Source organism: Trifolium pratense, linkage group LG1, assembly GCF_020283565.1.
Source record: "Trifolium pratense cultivar HEN17-A07 linkage group LG1, ARS_RC_1.1, whole genome shotgun sequence".
NCBI classification, from domain to species: Eukaryota; Viridiplantae; Streptophyta; class Magnoliopsida; order Fabales; family Fabaceae; genus Trifolium; species Trifolium pratense.
The window spans coordinates 1,285,807-1,311,293 of NC_060059.1; the positions used below are offsets into that span (position 1 = coordinate 1,285,807).

General features: G+C 33.9%; 6 protein-coding genes across 6 annotated transcripts; 3 read left to right on the top strand and 3 right to left on the bottom strand.

Annotated features, from left to right (window-relative positions):
* Positions 1 to 582: 582 nt before the first annotated feature.
* Positions 583 to 2,886, bottom strand: LOC123883701 (E2F-associated phosphoprotein). Its single transcript, XM_045932607.1, has 3 exons — positions 2,745 to 2,886; positions 2,148 to 2,313; positions 583 to 1,050 (listed from the first exon to the last, which is right to left on the bottom strand). The coding sequence occupies exons 1-3, from the start codon at positions 2,791 to 2,793 to the stop codon at positions 786 to 788; spliced, it is 480 nt and encodes a 159-aa protein (XP_045788563.1). The 5' UTR covers positions 2,794 to 2,886; the 3' UTR covers positions 583 to 785.
* A 3,906-nt stretch (positions 2,887 to 6,792) lies between these two features.
* On the bottom strand, positions 6,793 to 9,058 carry LOC123901353 (E3 ubiquitin-protein ligase RING1-like). Its single transcript, XM_045951623.1, has 2 exons — positions 7,996 to 9,058; positions 6,793 to 7,128 (listed from the first exon to the last, which is right to left on the bottom strand). Exon 1 carries the CDS (start codon positions 8,949 to 8,951, stop codon positions 8,001 to 8,003), a length of 951 nt encoding a protein of 316 aa, XP_045807579.1. The 5' UTR covers positions 8,952 to 9,058; the 3' UTR covers positions 6,793 to 7,128; positions 7,996 to 8,000.
* Positions 9,059 to 9,260: 202 nt separating this feature from the next.
* Positions 9,261 to 13,875, top strand: LOC123884906 (pentatricopeptide repeat-containing protein At3g59040). Its single transcript, XM_045934137.1, has 7 exons — positions 9,261 to 9,604; positions 9,732 to 10,032; positions 10,485 to 10,775; positions 11,307 to 11,555; positions 12,092 to 12,216; positions 12,754 to 12,852; positions 13,111 to 13,875. The coding sequence occupies exons 1-7, from the start codon at positions 9,537 to 9,539 to the stop codon at positions 13,649 to 13,651; spliced, it is 1,674 nt and encodes a 557-aa protein (XP_045790093.1). The 5' UTR covers positions 9,261 to 9,536; the 3' UTR covers positions 13,652 to 13,875.
* Positions 13,876 to 14,881: 1,006 nt separating this feature from the next.
* On the top strand, positions 14,882 to 17,026 carry LOC123902658 (thioredoxin X, chloroplastic). Its single transcript, XM_045952440.1, has 2 exons — positions 14,882 to 15,314; positions 16,535 to 17,026. The coding sequence occupies exons 1-2, from the start codon at positions 14,958 to 14,960 to the stop codon at positions 16,739 to 16,741; spliced, it is 564 nt and encodes a 187-aa protein (XP_045808396.1). The 5' UTR covers positions 14,882 to 14,957; the 3' UTR covers positions 16,742 to 17,026.
* Positions 17,027 to 17,202: 176 nt separating this feature from the next.
* LOC123887485 (sugar transport protein 10-like) lies at positions 17,203 to 19,207 on the bottom strand. Its single transcript, XM_045936810.1, has 3 exons — positions 18,645 to 19,207; positions 17,916 to 18,539; positions 17,203 to 17,782 (listed from the first exon to the last, which is right to left on the bottom strand). Exons 1-3 carry the CDS (start codon positions 19,101 to 19,103, stop codon positions 17,321 to 17,323), a joined length of 1,545 nt encoding a protein of 514 aa, XP_045792766.1. The 5' UTR covers positions 19,104 to 19,207; the 3' UTR covers positions 17,203 to 17,320.
* Positions 19,208 to 20,122: 915 nt separating this feature from the next.
* LOC123910303 (putative pentatricopeptide repeat-containing protein At5g08310, mitochondrial) lies at positions 20,123 to 24,519 on the top strand. The gene is made up of 2 exons (XM_045961404.1): positions 20,123 to 23,239; positions 24,037 to 24,519. The coding sequence occupies exon 1, from the start codon at positions 20,299 to 20,301 to the stop codon at positions 22,759 to 22,761; it is 2,463 nt and encodes an 820-aa protein (XP_045817360.1). The 5' UTR covers positions 20,123 to 20,298; the 3' UTR covers positions 22,762 to 23,239; positions 24,037 to 24,519.
* The last annotated feature ends 968 nt before the right edge of the window (positions 24,520 to 25,487 follow it).

The window sequence follows — 25,487 nt, forward strand, 5'->3', positions numbered from 1 at the left end:
TCATATCTCTATGCATGAAATGATGCAACATTCCATATTAGCCCATAAAAATAATGGATCATGATACTTATTTTCTTTATTCTTTATTTATTTATTTTAATTTAATAGGAGTCTATTCAAGTATATTTGAAACATTATTTAATTCCACTTTCTTCTTTTTCTTTATTTCTACTAATTTAATTCAACTTCTTTGTTCCCCAAAAAATTCACTTCTTTTTTTGTTTATTAAATTATAGTATTCACTTAATTATATTAAAAAAAGATAAACAAATAATTAATAGTATAAAAAACAACAACTTAGGTCAAATATAGAAAGCATCTCATTAAAAAAAATCTAAAAAGGTAAAAAAACCTTACCAAAATATTTATTCTGCTGTAAAAAAATGAAGTATTTGTATTATTCTGTTCTATTCTAACATCCTTAGCCGTATAACCAGAAAAAAATAATTATGATCAAAATGAATCACCACTCCCAATTGAAGTGTTTTTTTTTTTTTTTTTTTTACAGTACAAACTCAAGAGTTATACCTACAAAAATGTCTAAAAATAATAATTTCATTCCAGCTTGAACTAATTTTCGAATTATGAAATTTACTCAATTAGAATTTCTCCTGAAAAAGTCTTCATTGTGGTGGAATTGTGTTCTCTTTGATCTAAACAAAGACATTACAACAACTATTCAACTATTTCTGAATGTAAATTTTACAAGGTAGGGAATCTCACATTCCAACAGAATGATTGAGTAACAAAATTTAACCAATGCTTAGCAGATACATTTGAATGAGTCAGGATTCACTAGGGAGAACATTGAAGAAATGATAAACCTCATCTTCATCAAAGACACCTACCTCTGTCGAACAAACAGCGCAACAGACTTGCTTTAATGTTTCATTACTAGTTGAAATTGCATCACTCCCGTCAAATTCTTCGTTCCTTCTATTTCTTTTTCTTGATCTTGATTTTGAGCTACTTTGCATCGGAACTTGTTTATCCTCAATCTTGCAGTTTGTAACAAATATTGCTCTATACTGGGTCAAATATTTCTCATGCCTGCAAGACACTAATGAAGTCACAACCCACAACATGGTTACTAGTATGCTTATAAAATATGGTTATAGTAGTACAAATTCCCATGACCAAAATCAGCATTTATGTATTTTATGTGAAATTTTTGTTTTCTGACAAGGCTAAGAACAAATAATACGACAAAAAAACCTATCATAGACTTCTAAAGTACTCGTGGAATATTAAAAACAAATTCAGTTGTTTCAACTCCAATTGTCAGATCTGTACTTTAGTTAGGAAAACTGTTTCTTTTAAAAAAAAGGTCGAACCGTTGTTTCATAATGCTAGGAAATGAATCTTTGATCAAAGGCTTTGCTCCCTGAGCAATGTTCACTCCTCGCAGATCTTATGTGATCTGGGAATGCACAATTTTTGTGTGTGCAAGTCTGGAGTATGACCTTAAAATTAAATGAAGTCGATCCTGAACAACAGAATATGAAGTTGAGACACAATTTTCATTGACAATAGCCAAAATCTTTTCAGGAGGAACTTCCATTGTTTTAAAGATGGAAAATATTTAGTTTCTTTAACAATACTTGGACAAAACAGATGGATATACGGAATCAGGAAACTTGAACAACAAGCAGTTAATAAGTTAGCCAGCAATTGGTACGCAAGTAGAATGGAACTTAACAACACGTTTTGTTATGTTCTCTTTGTTCCAACTTTGATTCTTAAGGTACTCCAAGATATCAAGATACTATACTATAAGATATTTTCACATATAATCTAATAACAAGCACAAGCGAAGCAACCTAATACTGTTCAGACCGAAAATAAAATAATTGGATTATTAAATCTACCAATTTAGAATTCCTACACAAAATAAAAATGTTAATTTCAAGTGTGTGCAATAGACATAAACATATCTAGCGATATTAGTTCTCGCGACTCATAAGAACAATTAATGTTGACCATAAAACCATATATGGATGGTCAAGATTAATTGTCCTCGCGTTTTCATGTTTGCACTTAATATGCTCACTCTGTCCCGATACACACAGAGAGCGGGCTTAGCTAATCAATAATATGTGTGTATGAATGCATGCAAAATCGCACAAAATACATAAGTTTGCATATACCTTTGACATTCTAGGCAGAGCGTGGTGAAGCAAGCAGGGCAGCAAAGAACCGCATCAGAGTCACTTCCATGTCTTTTTTTATGAATCCATTTTTCATCCTTATCATCAAGTTCAGGATCATAAAACTCCGGTTTGGTTGAATAGTCAATCTCCTCATCATCAGAAACTAATATTTATATCAAATAAACAAAAATTAGATGGTTAATACAATACAAGCAATGCTGGTAGCTTATAGAACATAATTTTATAAGCTAATTTTGTAAAACCTAAGGGCTCGTTTGGATTAGCTTACTTTTGGAATTATGCAAAACAGCTTATGCAAATAAATAAGCTTTCAATGGCGAGAACTTATGAATTAACATAAAAAATTATTTATTTGCATAGACTATTTTCATAAGCTCACAAATAAGTCAATCCAAACGGCCCGGCCCCAATGGCATTGAAATTGAGGGTTTGCACTAAACTAATAGAGAATTAAGCTAAACTATTGATTGCATTGCAGATTATAGGATTCCAAGTATCTTACATTTAACGATTTGTTACCACAAAAACTATTTATTTAACTACTAAAAAAAAAACGATGATGAGGTTGGTTACCAGTTTGTTGTGAATTGGTGGGTGATTTGGCCGCATCTCCTTCTTCCATCTTTCTCTCTCGCAAGCTTTCTCTCTCTAACCTCTACACTAAAGAGAGAGAGAGAGAGTATAAAAAATTGAACCTTACACCAAAAAATAATTGAAAATTGAGAGAGTAGGGGATTTGTTTTAATTTTAAAAAATATTTTTGGTCGAAAAAGTAAAGGAATTTTTGAGTCGGTGATTTATGGAACCTTTGAGCTTTGTAGCACAAATGTTATGGGCTGAAGAATTATTGGGCCTGCTATCAATAAGCACTTGGAAGATTTCTCTCTCCATCTCCGTGATTCTTTTTCACCTCTCACTTTTTCATATTTACCCTTGAATAAAAACTTCGAAACGTGTTTTCCGAATTTTTTTCCGTTGACAAAAACTTTGGAATGTATTTTCCAAAATTTTCCCAAATTTAAACTAGAAAAATTTTGGAAAACGCATTCCAAAGTTTTTAAATAAAGGAAAAAAAGAATCATTGGGGTAGAAAAGAAACACGAGGGTGGGAAGAGAAAAATTCAAGCGCACTTGTTTGAGAAAAAATATGTTTCGCGTCTCTGTAACTTTAACAACTATTTTAGTTAATTTTTCAATAGGTCATACGGTGAAACTCACAATGCAAAGAAGTGAAAAATTGCATGTTCAAACAAATGCCCTAGCATATTAGGGATCTAGTTCCTCTTCAGTCTATTCTCTCTCGGGATCTCAACTGTTTATCTTTATTTTCAAAACTGTTTCTTTTAATTAATTTATGATCCGGAGGCTTGGATACTTCGGTGACTTTAACTTTATCATATTATTTGTTGTAGGCATTTTGCCGTTGTATGCTATTAACTCGGATGCTGTGAGTTTTGTTTGCAGATTCATCATTTATGTTTTTAGCGATGTTGATTATGTGGTTGTATTTGATGTAATCTATCAATTTGAATGAATGAATATCATATTGTTATTGTCAAAAAAAACATAAGAGATGACTGAATACATTAGGCAGGAGAAGATCCAATTCCGCATATTAATTGTTGCTGCAACTTGTTACTATTCAATCTTCTATCTATTCGAAGTCACGTAATATTTCGAGGGTATAAGGTTGACTTGATAGCTGTATAGAGATACAAATAAGTTTTATTAAACTAACTAGCGAAACTCCGCATCCTTTTCATGTGAGTCCGATATCAAGTTTTGGTGGAACTCACTTTTTTTTAATACAAAAGTTTAAATAAGTTTCTTCACGAGACTCATCTCGTCATAAACAAAGCAGATCTCAAGACTCAATGAACACTAACAAAAGTACTTATATATCTCACCCACCAAAGTTGAACTCATAATCTTGCATGAGTCAACTTTCATTAGTGATTCACACAAAATTTTAATCATTGTGTCTGTTAATTTGTTGGTATTATATATGCATTTTATACATTGATTTTGGAGATTAATAAATCGGAGTCTCTTTTTTATGTTTTAAAAATATTAGATTTAAAATCATGTAAAAAAAAATGATTTATTACTTGTTTAGAGTTTATTTAAATCAGAAATTTATTATTATTAGCGGTCAACTTTAGCAATTAGGACAAAATCACAAGTATTATTGGTATTTGGTACATTAGCCTCATTTTAATTCATTATAAAGTATTATCAACAAATTATTATTGGCAAGTCAACACTTAAATTTCCAACTACTTCTAAGTTCCATGTGGATCCAGGTTATAGATTAAAATCAAATTTTAGGCACAGTTGTTTCCGAAAAATTATACTTGGAATTGGAATAGCAATTGTGATTCAAGTACAGCAATCTTCTAAATTCAAGAAAGCCACCCAATCTTCTATATAGTCTTCAATCTGTTTTACTCTTAATATCAAGTTAATGATAACTCTGACATATAGGAAACTGAGAGTGTAAAAGCCACCCAAAATGGCACAATCATTGTATAAGTATAAGGTGCAGCTGATTTGTAACACCTTGAGAATAGGTAGTGGAGAAACTTTATTGCCAGAATGAGGAAGCCATTGAGAATTGTTTGTGGCATTATGCTGAGTGAATTTTCTGCACAATCAGACATAAAGATATAAGCATGGCATATTTGTTGAATAAAAGATGAGTAACTTCTTTTGCAGCTTATAGCATAAGGGCTTATGTATAAGCTATTTCCATAACAAAAGATAAAATAAAGTCGAATTGTACAAGGTTAAACTCACCAATACTGTCAAAGAGATTGTAATCATTCTCTGCTTTCAAATTCCTTGGAGTTCCACAAATGCATGAGCTGAAAATGGCACCTGTAAAAAGCCCTGAAAGGGCATAAAAGCAAACAACTTTGTTCATGTTTAGTTTTAAGGTTTTTCCTATTCCTGTTGACTGTTTGTTTGTTCCTGGGACTGGGGTATTCTTGACCATACACTTACTGGGAAAATATATAAAAAGAGCACAACTCACTCACTTCTGTGCTTTCAAGGATTTGAGAATGCCCATTATATTGGATTCTCAAAGTCACAAACCTTGTAGAGCACTCTCAAAATTAGGAATGGTTCGTTGATTATTTCAACCAAGCTTAAAATAAAAGTAGATCCACCTGTCCAATATTGTGGAACAAGTCAACTTGGGTATTGATGCGTTTGTTTCCCTATTCCTTGCAGGGCACGGTATAACTCACAAGAATGCTGCAATAAAGTAGGCAACATTGTGTCAAACAAACCGCGATGAAGGATTTTCGAAGTGAGAGGAGGATTTTTCTTATATCTTTCTTTCTAAATTGATGAAAGCTATAAATTGTTTCTAAAAATAAATTAAGTGTGATTGAAATGTTAATTATGTACCATGTTATTCTCAATTGTATACTATCAAATTGACAAAATGAAAATCCTCCAATGTCCTCTAGCCAAACATCACACACCTCTTTTCTAGGTGTTATTCTTTCTTTGCTCTCCGCTCTACAAACCTTTCTCACATCCTTTCTTGCTCTTCTCCTCACCCCACGTATATAAGTTCAGGATAGTGGATGTAACATCCACAAGTGTGTCAAAATGCCGAGCTCAAGTGTTGCAATATTTTCTCTAGGTACAAATTTCATTGAGTTTGTGCGAGGCTTATCGATATTGACTTCTCCTTTCACCATAACATTACATAAAAGAGAATAAGTTTTTAAAGCTAAACACTATTATTGGTCTGAAAGGAAAGTATTAAGCCTCTTATATGTTATATATGAGGTGATTAAACTCAATTAAAGCGCAAGGAAATCAAAATAAAAAGGAAATCGAAATAGAACGAGGTAACATAAAAGCTTTGCTTCATTCATGTTCTTACAATTAAGATTGTGAAGTAACAACAAATAACAAGTAACAAATGTAAATTGCAATTCCGTGCAATGAGCAATAATACTGTGACCTACTTTTGTTGTTAGAATTCCAAGTGATTTCTAAATATTGATCTTCCATAGGTCATATAAAACACTTCCCCACCTTAGAAGTCACTTTTTGACATATCCCCTTGTCAATTTTTATTTTATAAGTCATACTCATCGTCCTGCAATGAAAGTGGTTGGAGCACTAGGGAGATGGGTCATTATAAGAATGGAACAGTAAATTTAAACCCATAAATCAAAAGAGGAAACTAAAACAAAGAAGCATGCCCTTAATGTATGGCTCTTTGGTTGCATACACCAGTTTGCCGTCATACATGCTGCTCTCCATCCCCTGCTACAATTCCCATTTTCTTGATCCTTGCTGACGAGATGCAGGTCTGCGCTATACCAATTTTTACTAGCCAAACAGAAACCAAGAAAGAAGAAAAATAATAATTAGATACATAGAAAAAGAGATTGAGAAAACCGACACTTCCAATATCTTCCTTGCAGTGTAGTGTAGAGGTTCTGGCAGCATACCTCCAGAGTCACACCTCTTGAAATATAAACCCAAAACTGTCCAAGTTTCAGGTGATTAATCCCAACTGCGGATTCTTAATTACTATACTACCGATATTTCAACGTACAGATCATGACTAGTTCAACGTTGCAAAAAAAGAAGAGAGCAGATAAAGGATAACAAAATCAACATTGGACAATTGGCGAATATGATGATCTGTACACACAATAAAAAAAGCCAAAAGTTGCTATCAACACTGGATAGCAGCACCTAAAATCTCGATAATTGTATACTGCCACAAAATACCATACTCCAACTAATACTCCAACTAACAACTAAATGGTAAAAAAAGACCTTTGATTGAACAAAGTAACTGGCCGCAGATGATAGTATCCTTACAAACTTCTATAAACATCAAAATTATAAAAATGCAAGTAATCTATTCACGAACACCCCGAGCTGCAAAAGATAGTCCCCAGTTTTAAACACCAAATAATTCCTGCAGAGATACAAAGGACACACTGTTTATCAGCACTAATACCAACTCATGATATAACACTAATTATTTGAATCTAATCAAATTCCATTCAATTCACTGACTGATGTGTTTTTTCTCTCATTTGCACTTCTTTCTATAAAGCAAAGCCTTAAATAAAACAAGGAAAGAATAATAATTACAAATAAAAGTTCTGGACTCCTAAAATATAATAAATATTCAGAACTGGATAACTATACATAGAAAGACCAATTTAAATCTCACAAGATTATTAACACTTAGATAAAGATAACTATAAAACGAGAATATACAGAATAATCTTGAAAACTTATGACAAATAATCAATTCACTAATAATCTAGACAGCATGAGAACTAGTGGGTATGTTCATATGAGCATACAAAGCATTCTCAACGCATAAGAAAGCAAAAATTTAACTTTGACCGGGAGTATTAAGTAATAAAACAAACAACAAATGATCAAAGAAAAAACACCTGGAAAGTCTATCAACTATAATACAATTACAAGGCTATACTTACAATATGATATGGTTTGCACAAACATCTTAATTAATAAGAATGAATCCACATACTTTTTAACACCACTCAAGAAGACGATCAAATTAACAAATAAATGAAACCACATTATTTGTTTTTGGACTACACAAAATGTTAATTTAAGACAATAAACAAACAAATGATTCAATACAAATCAGTGTTGAATCAAATTGCATCCATGGTGGATTCTAATGCCATCTTTTTCAGAGCCTAATTCCTAAATTCTAATCAAAATATAATGTATCTGAAATGATAATGAATTAACAACGAAAATCATCATATAAAAGGAATAAAACACAGATTAAGATACTTACAAGTTTCAATCCAAATCCTCTTGCCCATTTCCTAATCCCCTTTCACCAGAGTCCTGAGCAGAGTCACCGAAAGGATACCGCAGATATATTCTAAAAGTCCTGTGGACAGGTCTGTTCCCCCCTCCACCACCACCATTGCTGCCGGCACCACTACCAGTACTGCTACCATCAACAACAGACCTCAACCCATTGCCATCATTATCACTACCACGATTCTCATAATCAGCATCATCAGTTGGCAGTTCATATCGACAAACAGGGCAAGAATTATGCAATTCAAGCCATGGAAGCAAGCAATCATCATGATACACATGCTTGCAAGGCATTTGCTTCACCTGCAAACCCTTCTCAAACTCATCCTGACAAACAGCACATTGGTTCAATTCCGAGTTCAACAATTCATCATCAACAGTTACCGTTGGAAGATTCTTAACCGCCTCTTTGGATGCCGGCGGTGTTCCGTAACGGTTAGGATCATTCTCAGCGAGTTGCTGAATCAATTGTTCGAGGCCAGGACCGAGAAAGTAATCGCCAAAGCTAGAGGGAACGCGACCACCTGGTTCAGATTCAGAAGGATGATTGATTTCGAATTGAATGTTAGCACCATCGGCGTGAAGGCCGTTAAGGTGATTCTGAAGGAAAGTGAACGGGTCGAAACTCTCTGAATCGGGTCGGGTTCTGGAAATTGAGGCAGAAGATAACAACAGAGGGAGAAGAGCGAATGGATGGAAAGGGAAATCGGAATCGGTATCGGAAGAATCGTCGTTGTTGAAGCTGAAGTGAAAGCTAGGGTTAGGGTTAGGTTCAGGAATTTGATTGCATTCTTCGAGAAAACCTTGGAAGCAGATTGGGCAGAAAGGTTCGGAATCATCGGAGCAGGTAACTCTCCGACTGCAAACGTGGCAGAAGAAAAGCTTACCAACAGCGCCGCCGCCGCTATCGCCGCCAGAAGACATGACTCGTCGGAGTAAGAGAGAGACTCAAATCAACAATTACAGTAACGCGGCTAACGCCAGGTTTGATTGGTTTTCGTCATCAGAGATTTTTAAATATAAATGGGCCAAATATATTGGGTCTATCCCGAAAAGATTGGTAAAGCCCAAATGATGACTTCTTTTTACTAATCTAAGATTCTTTTCTATATTTCACCCCATGAACTTCTCGTTACATAATCTGTCTTGTTTAGACGAAAATACCCTTAATTTTTTCCTCTTCTATATCCATTTTCTCTTCTATATTATTCTTTCCTCGAATACTTTTGTGCCACTCTTTCATTTTCATTTTTATTTTTATTTGTTTTATCTCTCTCCCTCTCATTTTTAAAATCAAACTCATTTTTTCACTGTCTAAAAGATAATATCATAAGAGTTTTACTTTGTAATCTTAAAAAATATGATTTAAACTTTTTTTAATATAAATAAATAGATTTTTTTTTTGTAAAAAAAAAAAAAAACTAATAAAAAACACAATCCTCTTCTTCTGCTGAGATTTTGAGACAACGCAGAAGCAGAAGAACTGAACGCATCCTTCTTCACTTCACTATGTGTAGTCTCATTTCCAAGTCACACTGCCACTTAGGCCAACTCTCTTTGCTACCTCTTCAAACACGGTAACCTCTAATTCTATTTTCAAAAAGAAATTTCTTTCCTTTTTTCTTTTCCTGTTAGTTTCTAGCTGTAGTTGAATTTTTAAAGTGTTAGTTTTTCATGCGATTATTATTCACTCTGTGTTTGCAGTAATTCAGAATATGGAATTGTGAAGGTGAAGATGAATGGGAGATTGAAAGTGGTGTGTATGGGTATGTTGAAACCAAGAAAATTCATGCAAAGGAAAAGGAAAATGGTTGTTTTCAAGGATGCTGATGATGAAGCTGAACAGAAAAATTGGTGGAGACTCATGAATTTAATAACTGAGACTGGTTCTGCTGTTTCTGTTCTTTCTTCTGAGAAGAAGAAAAATCAAACTATCCCTAAAGACCTTCTTATTGGTACTTTGATTAGGTTTAAGCAACTCAAAAAGTGGAACCATGTTGTTGAGGTATATTGCAATGTAGTGCTCTTTGTATTTTTTGAATTTCATTTCAAATGTTTTGTGTATGATTGTTTGGAGGATAATTTTGTTTAAATTGTTGGCTTTTCTAAATGTTGTGTGCTCTTAGTGTCCTATGATTTTGACATTAGCAATATCGACATGTCTGTGTTGTATCAGGTGTCTGTGTCGGAGTCTGTGCTTCATAGATTCTAATTGCTTGTGGGTTGTTATGTGTTGTTTTCTGTTTAGATTCTTGAATGGCTTAGGGCTCAAAACATGAACTGTATGAAGCACGAACATCTTTGCTCATATAAGTAATTATGTATTAGTATCAGTGTTCTATGTTTTTGACATTAGCAGTGTTGATGTGTCACTATCCATGTTGTGTTAGGTGTTTGTGTCATAGTTCATGTTTCATTAATTCTAACTGCTTGTGGGTTGTTGTATGTTCTGTTTAGATTCTTGAATGGCTTAGGTCTCAAAAGTGGTGGGATTTTGGTACGACGGATTTCTTTATGCTTATTACGGCTTATGGAAAGCTTGGAGATTTCAATGGTGCTGAGAAGGTGTTGGGCTTGATGAATAAGAATGGTTATGCACCAAATGTAGTGTCTCAAACTGCACTTATGGAAGCATATGGAAGAGGAGGCAAATACAACAATGCTGAAGCGATTTTTCGTAGGATGCAGACATTTGGCCCTGAACCTTCTGCTTTCACATATCAGATAATCCTTAAAACATTTGTTCAGGTAATATACATATGTATTTCCCTTTATCATTGCATTAACAGGATCTCATTGTGTTCGTGGTTAATTTGTCGGTATATTTCTCCTTGCCAGGACTTGAACCCTGGACCTCCAACTCCTTAACCTTTAGCTCAACTAGCTTAACCAGTTGAGCTACCCATCCCACCCTGAAGTAAACTATATTGATTGTCTGCCTTTTTAACTTTAGTTTATTCACGTAGCCTATGATATCTTTGGCCTTTTTCCCATGCATCCGGTTAAGTTCGGTTAAATTTGAAGCAAGCACCTTGAGCATATTCCCTCATGTGAATTTGAACACAGAGATATCATGGGCTACAAGAATAATTGTTCCAAGAATCGAAACTAATCGCGAATGTCCCAAGAATGATTTTTCAACTCCAACACATCTCTTCACGTTTCTTTGATAACTATGTTGAAGTCGATATATATATTTCTGAGATTGTGAATATTGCAGAGACTGCTATTGAGTGTTGGATTTTAAATTTTGTATCGATATAATTGATTCACTCGCAGGCCAACAAGTTTAAGGAAGCTGAAGAATTACTTGACAAGCTACTGCATGATGAAAAGTTATCTTTTAAACCAGACCAGAAGATGTTTAACATGATGATTTATATGTATAAGAAGGTTGGAAGTCATGCAAAGGCTCGCCAGACATTTGCACTGATGGCTGAACGGGGAATCGAAAGAAATACAGTAACATTTAATAGCCTGATGTCATATGAATCAAATTACAAGGAAGTTTCAAACATATATGATCAGGTAAAATAAAATATCCACCTATCTACTTTTGCAGTGTCCATGATATATTCAGGATTCTTTCATTTCATCTGTGTTGTATCCTATTCCTATGCATTCTTACTAGACATTTTCCTGAAAATTGAGTATACAACATTTTAACATCATATTATTTATTTAATTACAAAATCAAAATCAAAATGGTCTTGTTATGCTATTGTTATGGCTGTCTTTATATTGTAGAGAATATAGATAAAGAACAATCTTATCTAATTTCTAATTCCTACCATTAAATGATTTGAATTCTGTTTTTATGGTTTTGAAACCTTTCTCCATGCCAACTCAGTCAGAATTTTATCAAAATATCAAAGCTCTTGAGTTATGAAATTAAGTCTTTATACACAAGAAGTACTGATATTCTCTAGAATTTGCCTGACAGATTATTTATTTAATCTGTGGTATTTTCAAGGCTTTCCATTCGTTTTCTTGTATATATGTTCCCCTTTAATTTATTGTCTATAATTAATCGATCAGATTTTGAAGTAAATGCCTAATTTTAGATGCAAAGAGCTGATCTCAGACCTGACGTGGTTAGCTATGCCTTACTCGTCAATGCTTATGGGAAAGCCAGGAGGGAGGACGAAGCATTAGCTGTATTTGAGGAAATGCTTGATGCTGGTGTCAGGTATGCCAGAGAATAAGAGAATAAAATTATTAAGGCCAAGAGTAATAGAAAGCTGGTTGGTTTAGCATATTAGTTTTTCAAAATTATTATCAGCACTATAAAATTAAGTTTACCATAATTTGATATTATTGTATCATTCTTGAAACCTAGTAATTTCAATTACATAATGCAACTCTTTTAAGTTTTAGCAGTCATGCATTCAATTTAATGATTTACTACTTGTTCAAAAAAAGTTAATGATTTACTATCTTTGGAAGCACCAATTTCAAGCGAAATATTGATGCACTGTAACATCAGTATGCCTTAGTGCTATGTGAGTAAATCATAGAAATATTCAGATTCCTAGCTGTCGACCAAGCTCTGTTGTCCTCTGTGAATAAACAATTAGTTTTCTTTGATAAATTTTGATTTTGTGGAACTTTTTAGTTAAATTATTGCCTATTTGTTTTGACAACTGTTATTTTCTGATTCTGTTGCAAAATAAATTTTATTTTATCTACCTTTTGAAAACTCACAGTATTCACTTCCTTCTCACAGACCAACTCGGAAGGCTTACAATATTTTACTTGATGCATTTTCCACATCGGGAATGGTAGAACAAGCTCGGACTGTGTTTAAGAGCATGAGAAGGGATAAGTAAGTTGTGTTCCTTTCTATCATTAGTTTACAGTTAATGTTAAATGAATCTACCATCATAAATTTTAAATTTGAAGACATCCATTCTTTAAGCTATTCAAAAGAACCTACATATAGAAAACCTGCTTCCGAGAGTGGTTTGCGTTTGGTCACAAGAAATGAACAACAAGCTTTTTCATAATTATTTTAAATTCCTTTATGTGTGTGTGTATATTGCTTTTAACATTTTCCCATATCATTTCACTTTTTCTCGAGCAGGTACATGCCAGATCTTTGCTCATATACTACCATGTTATCAGCTTATGTCAATGCTTCTGACATGGATGGTGCAGAAAAGTTCTTCAAAAGATTGATACAAGATGGTTTTGAACCTAATGTTGTAACTTATGGAACCATAATAAAAGGGTATGCTGATGCAAATAATCTTGAGAAGGTAATGGAAAAGTATGAGGAAATGCTCGGGAGGGGTATCGAGGCCAATCAAACAATTATTACAACTATCATGGACGCACATGGTAAAAATGGAGATTTCGACAGTGCTGTTCACTGGTTTAAAGAAATGGAGTTGAGTGGCCTTGTTCCTGATCAGAAAGCTAAAAATGTCCTTCTATCTCTAGCAAAAACAGAGGAAGATAAACAAGAGGCTAATGAGCTAGTATCACTTTCCATTGAAATTAATAATTTACCTAATGTTAATGGCCTTGAAGAGGACGATGACGATGAAGATGAAGATGACGAAGAAGATTTTGACGCCGAGGTTGCAATAGCTTATGATGAACAACCGGAAGAGACTAGTTAATCAATGTCAAGTCCTTTAAGATCTATAGACTAGACACCATAAATTTTGTACACTTGCAAATTTAGGGTCCTAGTATTTTGGGATTGAAAGTTATTATTTACTTCAAATTGCTATTGTAATACAAAAAAATGCTAGAGGATTTTAGCCATCAAGAGTTGAGTTGGGAAATTGAAAAGGATTTTGTCCCATAAATAATCCATTTATGCTAAATGTATTACCAAATAGTAGCAACTCTCCTAAATCATTAACCTCCTACTCCCACCGTCCCAATTTGATTGACACAGTTGACTGTTGTGCACTATTCACACATATTGCTTTGACCTTATTTTTCTACTAATAAACAAAAATAAATATTAGCATATAAGACGTTGTTTGATTCGTCTCGATGAATATTGTCAAAATATCCAATTTTTTTAATTTTTACTCTTATACAATTAAAAATATTAATCGTCAAAGTTATGCATCAACATGCGTGAAACAGTCAAATGTGTTAATCAAATTGGAACGGAGGGAGTACTAACTACCAAGTAGTGTCTTTTTTTTCTTCTTAATTAATCCTTCTATTCTCACAAAATGATTCTTAGGGTTTGATTGGTAAAATTAAGCTCTTATAGTTAATAAGCTATAGTTGAAAAGCTAGCTAGCTGCAAAGCTACCTGGTTAAAATTAAAGTGTTTGGTAAAATTAACTTTTAAAATAATTGATAAATATAAAAAGACATGCATGTTAGTAGGTAGTTTTCCTCTTTAGTGAGCAGTTTTTTTTATTTTAAAAAAAATAATTAAATTAAAGGTTAGAAATAGAAAAAAACTGTGAAAAACTATAAGCTATAAGTTCAAACGCTACTTGAAATAAAATTTCAAAAAAAGCTATCAATGAGAAAAACTTTTTACCAAACATTTTTTTTTCCGAACAAGCTTATAAGCTAGTCCAATAAGCTATAAGCTAGCTTATTGGACTTACCAAACACACTCTTAGTAATCCGAAGTTTAATCAGAAAATAAAATAAAAATTGACCAATAATAGTTTCGTTTAAAATTTAAACTCGAATATTTTCGAACGATCTATCTTCTAGAATTGATATACTTATTTTCTCTTTTTTTTACTTAATATTTTAATTTTTTACCTGTGTTATAAATAGAACTAGAATATTATTTTGATTATTCCCATTTGTGGCCACAAATTAATTGTATGTGTGTAAATAATCGGTTCTGTATTTAAAAGTGATTATTATTCTCTTCATTATCTATCATTCATATCCTACTTGTTAGATTGGTTCGGCTTCATTCAAATCGAAACTATTACAATGGACACAATCACCTCAACTTCAGCTTCACTAACACTATCTCTCCCTACGGTTCCGGTTCGTACAGTTGCTTCTTCCATCTCCATCTCTGTATCTTCTTCATCATCTCTTTCCCTCACTCGCTCTCACTGTTCCGCCAGACAGAGACGACTCTACTCTCAAAAAAGAAGGTTCTGGAATTCTTCTTGTTCTTCTGCGGTTTCAAAATTTACAGTGACTTGCGGTATCACGGAAATCAATGAGAGTCAGTTCAAGGAAACTGTATTGAAATCTGAGCGTCCGGTTCTAGTTGAATTCGTCGCTACTTGGTGTGGTCCTTGCCGTTTGATCACTCCAGCTATGGAATCCCTAGCTCAAGTATTTCTCTCTTTCTATATCTAACTAATTTTGTTTTTATTTTGCTTTTTCAGGTTTAAACTAATTTTAAATTAATTAATTAATTATGCATGCAATGCAATGTGTAATTCGTGCTTAAGTTTACATAAACTGGATTCAGTTTAAATTAATTAGTACATAATTTGTGATTTTATTTGTTGGAGCATTTATGTGCATAGTTTTAAATTGCAGTTGCGGTTACGATGCAAGCTTTTAGTAATATTGTGGCAAAGTACAGTGAATTTGTAGTTGCCACGCAGTTGTAGAAACCTCAAAATCTTTTATATTGCGGTTGCGGACAACGATTTAAAACCAAATAAATCATCAATTTAGTCCTTAGACTATCGATCGCCCTTCAATTTAGTCTCTAAACTATATAAATATATTCAGAGTACCTTAAAGTATTGGTCAATTTAGTCTCTGCTATTATGATGTTTGGGACTTAATTGACGGGTTTTCATATGTTTTAGGGACTAAATTGAAATATTTCATATATTTTAAGGGACTACTTATTATATTTATATAATTTAGGGTCTGAATTGGGGAGAGTAATAGCTTAGGACTAAATTGATGCATGTTTTTGTGTACATTGACAATAGGTGTTGAACAATGTCAATTTTGTGTGTGTTCTCTTACTTTAGTTTTGGGGTTGTTTTGTGTGTTTCTGGTGATTGCTGTCAAATGTAGTAACTGTGAGTCTGTGACATTAGTAGAATGACTTTGAGGAAAAAACATTCTCTCTGTAATTTGTCTTCATTTTGTGCAAAACTTGTAGAAAGTTGATGGCCTGATTTAGGGTGTGTTAACATTCACAGTGGAATGCTGCGTCACCGTGCGTTGAGCTGAATCTATAATTTTGAGCATCGTAAAAATGCTGGTTATTAGTAGAGTGCATTGTTAGTCGTTTGTCTTTTCTAGGTTAATGCATTATCATTCATACAAACACGGGACATGCAAGAGCAAAGAAATGACAAAAGTTAATAGATAGGTAGAGAGGGCGGGGAGAACCACCATGCACACAGGCACATACCTGAAGCTGAAGCTGACATTATTTGCAATTTAATGCCGGCAAAAGTGTAAATTAGAATGCTTTATAATCTGTGAAATAATTGATATGATATTCCTAGCTTGGAGCTATTGTCAAGTGTCTTTTTGGGATCTTAGTGTTTCTTAACTGAATACTCTTATACATTAAATTGCAGGAATATGCAGACAGATTAACAGTTGTAAAGATTGATCATGATGCTAACCCGCAGCTAATTGAAGAGTATAAAGTTTATGGACTGCCACACCTGATTCTCTTCAAGGACGGGAAGGAAGTCCCAAAAAGCAGGCGGGAAGGTGCAATTACAAAGGTGAAACTTAAAGAACATGTTGATGCTTTATTGGAATCAATATCAGTTACATAGTTGTTCGTATATATGATTCCAAATTGTGACCTTTTTTTGGGAAACTAGAAATATGGGAGCAGATCTATTTCTGTTCCATAGCTGGTATGAGGGTTTAATAGGCTTTGACAATTTCCGTCTGTTGTATAATCTGTATCATTTATGAAGCTGCAAATACAGCATATATTGTGGTAAAGGAAGGTTGTGTTGAAGCTCCTCTTTGATATATAATAAGTTTCTTTCCACATTTTATTATTGTTTTAAAGATATTATACTTATTTACATTTTAATATAGACGGTTCAAACCAGTGAGTTGTGAATATTAATTATTGTTGGAATTCAAAATCTCTTGATACTATTTGCATTCATATATAAGTCTATGAAGATAGTTTGGTGGGTGAGCTAAGTGATATAGAAGGAGTTTTAAGAATGACAGAATCATGTAGATTGCTCAACTTAATTAAGCTAGTAAAGCACCATAATTTGCGAAGTGTTTGAAACTTAATGGCAAAAAACATAACAAGTCGGTAATTTTTCAAGTGATTCCACAATCTAGTTTGTTCTTTTCCATCAATGTACATTGTTTATGGGAGCATTTCTTCAACTTTGAGCAGTGGCCCTACGATTATTATTGGTGACTGTGTCAACATCAGGAACAAATTTTGTCCAAAACCAATGTGATTTCCACACTTTATTCATTTCTTCAATTGGGACATTCTTTGTCTCAGGGAGGAACAATGCAATGAAGACGGTCATGATGAGAACAAAACCAGCAAAGAAGAAGAAAAGACCAAATTTCAAGTGACAAAGCATGTTGAGAAAAATTTGAGCAATGCCAAAAGTGAACAACATGTTCACGGCAACATTGATAGCTTGACCTGCCGATCGAACTTCAAGAGAGCAAATTTCACTCGGTACCAACCATCCTAGTGGCCCCCAAGACCAAGCAAATGCTGCAACATATGCACATATAAAGAACAAGAGAAGGTTGGCTTCTCCTCTGGTGAATGACCCTTCACCACTCACTCCAAATTTTAAGGCAATCATGGTTCCAACGGCAATCTACATAATAGTATCTTTAAATTAGTCATGCATAACATTGCTAACTACTAAGAAATAGATTCATTTTAAAAGTACAGATGTAAAGTATATATAATTTGATTAATTAATAATTAAAGTTAAAAATTTCTTTCACCTGACAGATAAACATTTGGACGCCACCTTCAAGAAATAAAAACCTTCTTCCAAACTTGTCAACACTGAATATGGAAACAAAGGTGGCAAGCACATTGACACCTCCAGAGATAACTGCGGACATGAGGGCAGCATCATCACCAAAGCCTAGAGTCTTGAAAAGGACGGGTGCGTAAAACATGATAACATTGATGCCAGTGAGTTGTTGGAAAAATGGAATGAAAGAGCAGAAAGTGAGTTGAGGCTTGTATCTTGGTTGTGTAATGTTCTTCCATGGGTGCTCCACATTCTTTGCCTCCTCACTAGCATTAATAAGATCCTGAAACTCCTCCTCAACATTGTCGATGCCACGAATCTTTTGTAACATTTTCCTGGCCGCGTCACTTTGGCCTCGTTCAATCATGGAATTGGGTGTATCACTTAAGAAAAGTGATCCCAAACACAACATGATTGCAGGAACAGCTCCGAGACCTAGAGAAATTCTCCACCCGTTTTCAAGTTTGGAAGTCCCATAGTTGATAAGATTTGCAACTAAGATACCAATTGTGATCATCATCTGAAATCCAATGTTGAGAGCACCTCTAATTTTTGCGGGAGCAATTTCCGATAGATACACCGGAACAGACTGTTGGAAAATTAAAGCAATTAGTCAACATTATTCATAAATTAGGTTTCTTCTTTACACTTGAAATAAAAACATAACAATGAATATAATATTAATGATTCTTACTTGATTACAGTATCCAACACCAAAACCAAGCAATAAACGACCAACGATAAGCATTCCAATGTTCTGTGCAAAGCCATTCAACAATGCACCAATGAGGAAAAACAAACCACCTACAAACATCGAAGTCTTGCGCCCCATGACTCTTGTGGTTGTGGAAGCAAAGAAAGAAGCTACCAATGCAGCAAGATACAAGGAAGATGTGAATAAAGTGAGTAGCTCATTGTCATATTTACAGTATTGGCTTTCGCGAAGAGTTTCACCTTTCATTTGTTTATAAACACTTGGAAAGAATTTTATCAAAAATGGATCCATAGAAGTCACTCCTCCTGTAATTCCCAAGTCATAACCAAAGAGTAAACCTCCCATGGCTGCCACAAAAGATGTAACCAACACAAATGCTGTTACCTTGCCATCAAATTGCTTTGCATTTCCTGAATCTACAAAAGTTCCACCTGCCATCTTTTAACTTATATATATATAAATGATTTTACTACAAATCTCTGGATTTAAGAGTTGTGCTTCTTTCCTTGTTGATTGTGTTAGAAAGAATTTGAGATTAATACAAAGCAAATGATAGACATTAGCCACTATAATAAGTTATTCTAACTACCACTGTTGAGCCAAGTTTGTGTCATACGTTCTTTTTTTAGGTCATAGAGGTTTTATCCACATGTATATTACAGATCATGTACGTTGTAGCTGAGTCAGAAAAGAAAATTATATCTTGTTGTTTGGATTGTTGGATAAAATGTAGGGGTTTAAACACTAATTTTGATTTTTGAGAGGAAAAACTATAACTAAAGGATAATATTTAGTTATCTTGAGTTGATTCTTGATTATATATGTGGTTGCGGATGCTTAGGCTATGTTTGGTAAAATTAAGCTAAAGCTAGCTGATAGCGAAAAAGCTAGCTTATAGCTGATAGCGAAAAAACTAGCTGATTGAAATTAAAGTGTTTGATAAAATTAGTTTTTTAAATGATTGATAAATATAAAAAGACATAAAAGGACATTTATATGTAGTGGGTAGTTTTTTATTTTATAAAAAATAATAAAATTAAATTAAAGGTTAAAAATAAAAAAAAACCGTAAAAAGCTATAAGCTATAAGCTCAAACACTACTTGAAATAGCATCTCAATAAAAGCTATAAGCTCGTGAGAAAAGTTTTTTACCAAACACTTTTATTTTTTTCAAACAAGCTTATAAACTAATCCAATAAGCTATAAGCTAGCTTATTGGACTTACCAAACACACCCTAATTTTGATTTTTGAGAGGAAAAACTATAACTAAAGGATAATATATATATTTTTTTTGATAATAACTAAAGGATAATATTTAGTTATCTTGAGTTGATTCTTGATTATATATGTTGTTGTGGATGCTTAGATGTATTTTTCGTTGTACTGTGTAATTGAAACAAAATAATTTTATTTAATAAAATATATTAAAAGGAAGATTTATTAGGTGCTGTTTTTTTTTTCTCCCGTGTAATGCTTGTGTGTACTGTATACTCAAACACTTGTCTTGTGTTGTCTTTGGACTTGTTTTATTTTTCATTCATAAAAGCACCGCAGAAGCACAACGTTGGAGGAAGCTGGAATCAGAGTAATTAACGTTGTTGGTGTCGAAATTCCAAGCTCTTATATTCATTCATGGCATTGAAACTCAACAACAAATTCAAATTCACTCACACATTCTTCTCCAAACTCCGTTATTCTTCTTCTTCTTCAACTCAATCCGCAGATACCATTGTTTCCATCATCACCACCAAAGGACTCACCGCTCCTGAACTCAACAACTTCTCACCTTCACTAACCCCTCACCTCGTCGAGTCCGTCCTCACGCGCCTCCGCAGTTGGCGTATAGCTCAAACCTTCTTCCATTGGTCTTCCAATCAACCCCATTATCACCACACTCCCTTCACCTTCAATGCTATCGCTTCTATCTTCTCACGTTCCCATCAAACCCAACCTCTCATAGACCTTGCCAAACACCTTCCCAATTCCTCATGTTCATTCACACCTGGTGCTTTATCTTTCTTCCTTCGTTGCCTCGGTAATCTTCGCTTGGTTCATGAAGCCAACCACCTGTTCGATGAAATGTCGCTGAAGGGTCTTTGTGTTCCGGATCGTCATTGTTATAATATTTTGTTAGAGGTTATATCGAAATGTGGGTCGATTGATTTGATGGAGAAGAGGTTGAGTGAAATGAAGGGTTTTGGTTGGGAGTTTGATAAGTACACGCTTATGCCGGTTATTGTTACTTATTGCAATGCTCGTAGAATTGATCAGGCTTTGGGTGTTTATAAGGAAATGGAAGAGAAAGGTTGGGTTGATGAAGGTCTTTGTTCTATGATGGCGTTGTATTTTTCTAAATGGGGTGAGGTTGATAAGGCTTTTGAGTTGGTGGAGAGGATGGGTGAAAATGGAATGAGACTCAGTGAGAAGACTTTTTGTGTTTTGATTCATGGTTTTGTCAAGGGGTCGCGGGTTGATAAGGCTCTTCAGCTGTTTGATAAAATGCGCCGGGAGGATGGTTTCACTCCTGATGTTTCCTTGTATGATGTTCTCATTGGAGGACTCTGCAAGAATAAGGACGCTGACAGGGCTTTGAGCTTGTTTTACGAGATGAAGGAATCCGGGGTTAGGCCGGATGCTGGAATATTAACTAAATTGATATCATGTTTTTCGGATAATAAAAGTATGGTTTCTAAGTTACTTGAAGAAATTCCTGAAGGGGAAGAAGACGAGATAACTCTTGTTTTGATCTACAATGCCCTTTTGACTTGTTATGTGAATGATGGGCTGATGGATGAAGCTTATCGCCTTATTCAAATGATGATTCAAAGCAAATCTAGTACTGATAATGACGCATCCCAGATGGATGCTTTCTTCAAGATCATCAAGAGATTGGTTTCCCCCAATATCACTTCCTTTGGCATTGTAATTGATGGCTTACTAAAACATGATCAGTTGGACCTTGCCCTGCGCCTCTTTAATGATATGCGACGATTTGTTGGTAAACCGACTATTTTGGTTTACAACAATCTGATTGATAGTCTCTGCAAATCCAATAGATTGGAGGAGAGCTATGAGCTCTTGAGAGAGATCAAAGAATTGGGAATTGAACCTACTCATTTCACTTATAACTCCATTTATGGATGCATGTGTAAAAGAAAGGATGTCCCGGGGGCGAGCAATATGTTGAAGGAGATGGGTGCGTGTGGACATGGACCATGGATAAAACATACCACCCTTCTTGTGAAAGAGCTATGTGATCACGGGAGGGTGATAGAAGCATGCGAGTTTCTCGATAACATGGTTCAGCAAGGCTTCCTTCCTGATATAGTTTCGTATTCTGCAGCAATTGGCGGCTTGGTTAACATTCAAGAAGTTGATCATGCAATGAAAATATTCAGGGATTTATGTTCTCGTGGGCACTGTCCGGATGTGGTTTGTTTTAATTTGTTGATAAGAGGGCTATGCAAAGCCAACAGATTCTCAGAGGCTGAAAATTTATTCAATGAGCTTGTTGAGAGGGGCCTTTCTCCCTCAGTTGTCACCTACAATCTGTTTATTGATTATTGGTGCAAAAATGGTTCTGTTGATAAGGCTATGGCGCTTCTTTTCAAAATGTCCAAAGAAGACAAGGAGCCTAGTATCATTACATACACAACTTTGGTGGATGGGTTATGCAAAGAAGAAAGGCCTGATGATGCTATCTTGCTCTGGAAGGAGATGGAAAGAAAAGGTTGCCCTCTGAATCGAATCGCTTTCATGGCAATTATTTATGGTCTTTGCAAATGCAATAGACCAACTGATGCGCTTTGTTATTTACGTGAGATGGAACAGAAACAAATGAAACCGGCCTCCTTCATTTATATTGCATTGCTAAGTGCTTATGTGTCTGATCTGAATTTGACATCTGCATTTGAAATTTTCAAAGAGATGGTTGATTTAGGATTTTTTCCTCACCCCCTTGATAAAAATTACCCCATTGCAGTAGATGCAATACTCAAGTTTTGTAAGGATCAGAGAACATCCTCTAGCATCCAAGTTCTAATGGAAGAAGGGAAGATTCCATCAGAGTGTGAACTGTTGGAAGTAAAAGGTTAGTCAAAGGGAGTCGGCCATTTTCTGCGATTGCTAGAGTAAGTAAATGTTACATATCAAATTGATGCGTTTAGCATAGAAACAAATGTACAGAAAAACACATTTGTTACACTCCACTGATATTTTGGCTACAAGGAGAATGTGAGCTCTGGAATTAATCAAGTTTTATATCACTTGTCAGTTGTCAAGTTGATAGTTGGAAGTAGTCAAAGGGGCAGGGGGAATAAGTGCATGGATTGGTTTCAGAATACTAAAAAGGATCTGAAAAAATGGATACACAATTCGCGGCCACACACCCTCTTCATTCCATTCAAGTTTCACTCAAAATCAGTTGTTATTTCATCATGGTTAGATCTTTGAAATTGCAACCTCAGGCTCTGCACATGGTCTGATCCCGAGTCACAAGTTTCCCCAAAGTTTGTTTCATAAGATAAAGAAGTAATCAGGTTTAATTGAATTGCTTTGTCCTTGTGAAAATAAGGTATGCAGATTCTGGATTTGACATGTTCTTTCTTTGTCATTGATATTTTTCCATGTGATTATTCTGTTGTCTGATTGGCATAGATGTTTAATCAGTCGCGAGTTTTCTTTTAAACATAGAAAAGCATAAAGAATTATAAATCTGATGCACGATTTGTAGCCAATGATAAAAAAGGATTTTTGATAGTTTGAAATTTTTTATCTTTCATTGTTTTATTTGTTAATCTTCTATTTCGGAGAAGACAGATACATTTTGTTGAATTTGAAAAGAAGATACTCTAATTAGTTTCTCCTATGATTGATGATAGAACCTTCTACTATATGTTTTGTATGTTTTCATTAAACAAGCTAAGGGCTAAGAAGATTTGATGTCTCTATGAACTGTGGTCATTGGAGACCATAGGTCTTGGAGTCAAGATTCTTAATTACTTGCTGACTCAATCGAGCTGTAAAATTGAGATCGAATTTCTGATAGCAGAATGTCTTGGTTTCAATGAAGTGGAAATTTATTATATTGGTATGGTTGGGACATCTAGTCCTTCTCACTGTATTCTTGTATCTGCGAACAATAAAAATAATGTTTTGCCTAGAATTTTGATGTATTCTGAATAACCTTTCCGCTACTTGATCTATATTCTAACTTAGATCCTCAATTATAGTATGTGTCTAAATCTTGAGTATGATTTTATTTTTATATAAAATAAAATAGACTAGGATTCATATCAAGCCATATGAATAGTGACCATCTGCTGATGAAGTAAAAAATGTTTGGTTGTATATAAATGTTTGTATTTTCAGGGTGCCGGCCTATCGCCTTTGTTGGGTTCAAGTGTGAATGATTAAGTCTCACATCGATTATGAATGAGTTCAATGTTGGATATACAAGAGAAGTAACCTATATGTTTTTTAGTGGAGATGTGACATCTCCCTCTCTTCTGGTCATGAAGCATTAACCCGTTGTTTCTCTGTGCGTTCCTCCAAACTCCCCAACAACTATTCACAATGATTACAGAAAAGGGATTGTGCTTTTTACCACTCTTTTGATGTTTGGCTAATGACTACCTCGAGAAATCCTCTCATATATTTTTGCAAAGAAATTGGTTATTAGTTTTGCTCTCTAGGTTCATTCAGTTTGAGACAAGCATTTTATTAATGTTGTAATCTTTTGAAAAATTCATATTTAGAGGGAGGTTGATATTTTTGGCACTGAAGCAATGTCCCTGCTTGCACGTTGTCACTGATATGTTCGAGTTATATCATCTTTTGTGTATTGTAGCAAAATTTCTCCCTCAGATTATTCATGATGTTGAGCAAAATTAATTTTCCTTAAGATTATACATGGTGTGCGAGTTTTGACTTAATTGAGGAAAAACCAAACACATACCAAGTGATCGAGTATTTCATCTTATCTATTTTAGGAATTTTCACTTAATTATAAACTCCTCCACAAAAAGACAAGAGACAACCAAAAACCAGATCATTAAACAATAGTTGAATATTAAATGAAAAAGATAAAATGATTCCATCTATGTATGTCAATGTCAGAAAACCTAGTATGTACTGTAACCAGGACATAATACAACAAGAGAGAGATGATAGGGAAATAAAATAAGAAGAAAAAAAATCAATACTTGCCATAAATATAAAAACAAATGGCAAAGATTATTAAAATATACTACCTTTTGAGGAGAAATTCTTAGGTGAGTCCTCACCTAAGCATTAATGTTTAGATACAACCAATCACATAATTACAACTCATTAATTAATTAACCAATCACATAATTACAACTCATTAATTAATTAAAAAATTACAAGTAATTAATAAAACAAAATCTCTTTAACCAAAGAAAGAAAAAAATTAACAAAACAAAATCTCTATAAATAAGGAAAGAAACAAAAAAACATACATCTTCACTTTATAATTTATATTTCCACGCTCATTTTTATTTCCTTTACATACCAAGCTTTCTTTTTATTTTTTTATTGATTGAAACCTTGTATTTATATTAATAAGCTAATTCAAATAGTTGATGGTTTATATTTTATTAGTTTTATCTCATTTTATCTCTGTTATATAATACTTGAAAATAATTACATATTAATTAAACATTTTTTATGACACTTTATATTAATAAGATAATTCAACCGTTAATTTTACTAAATAATACAAATTGAATATCTAGCTTATCGACTATAAGTTACCTTATAATTTATACGATATAAGTTTGTTTATCAACTATTCGCTATTT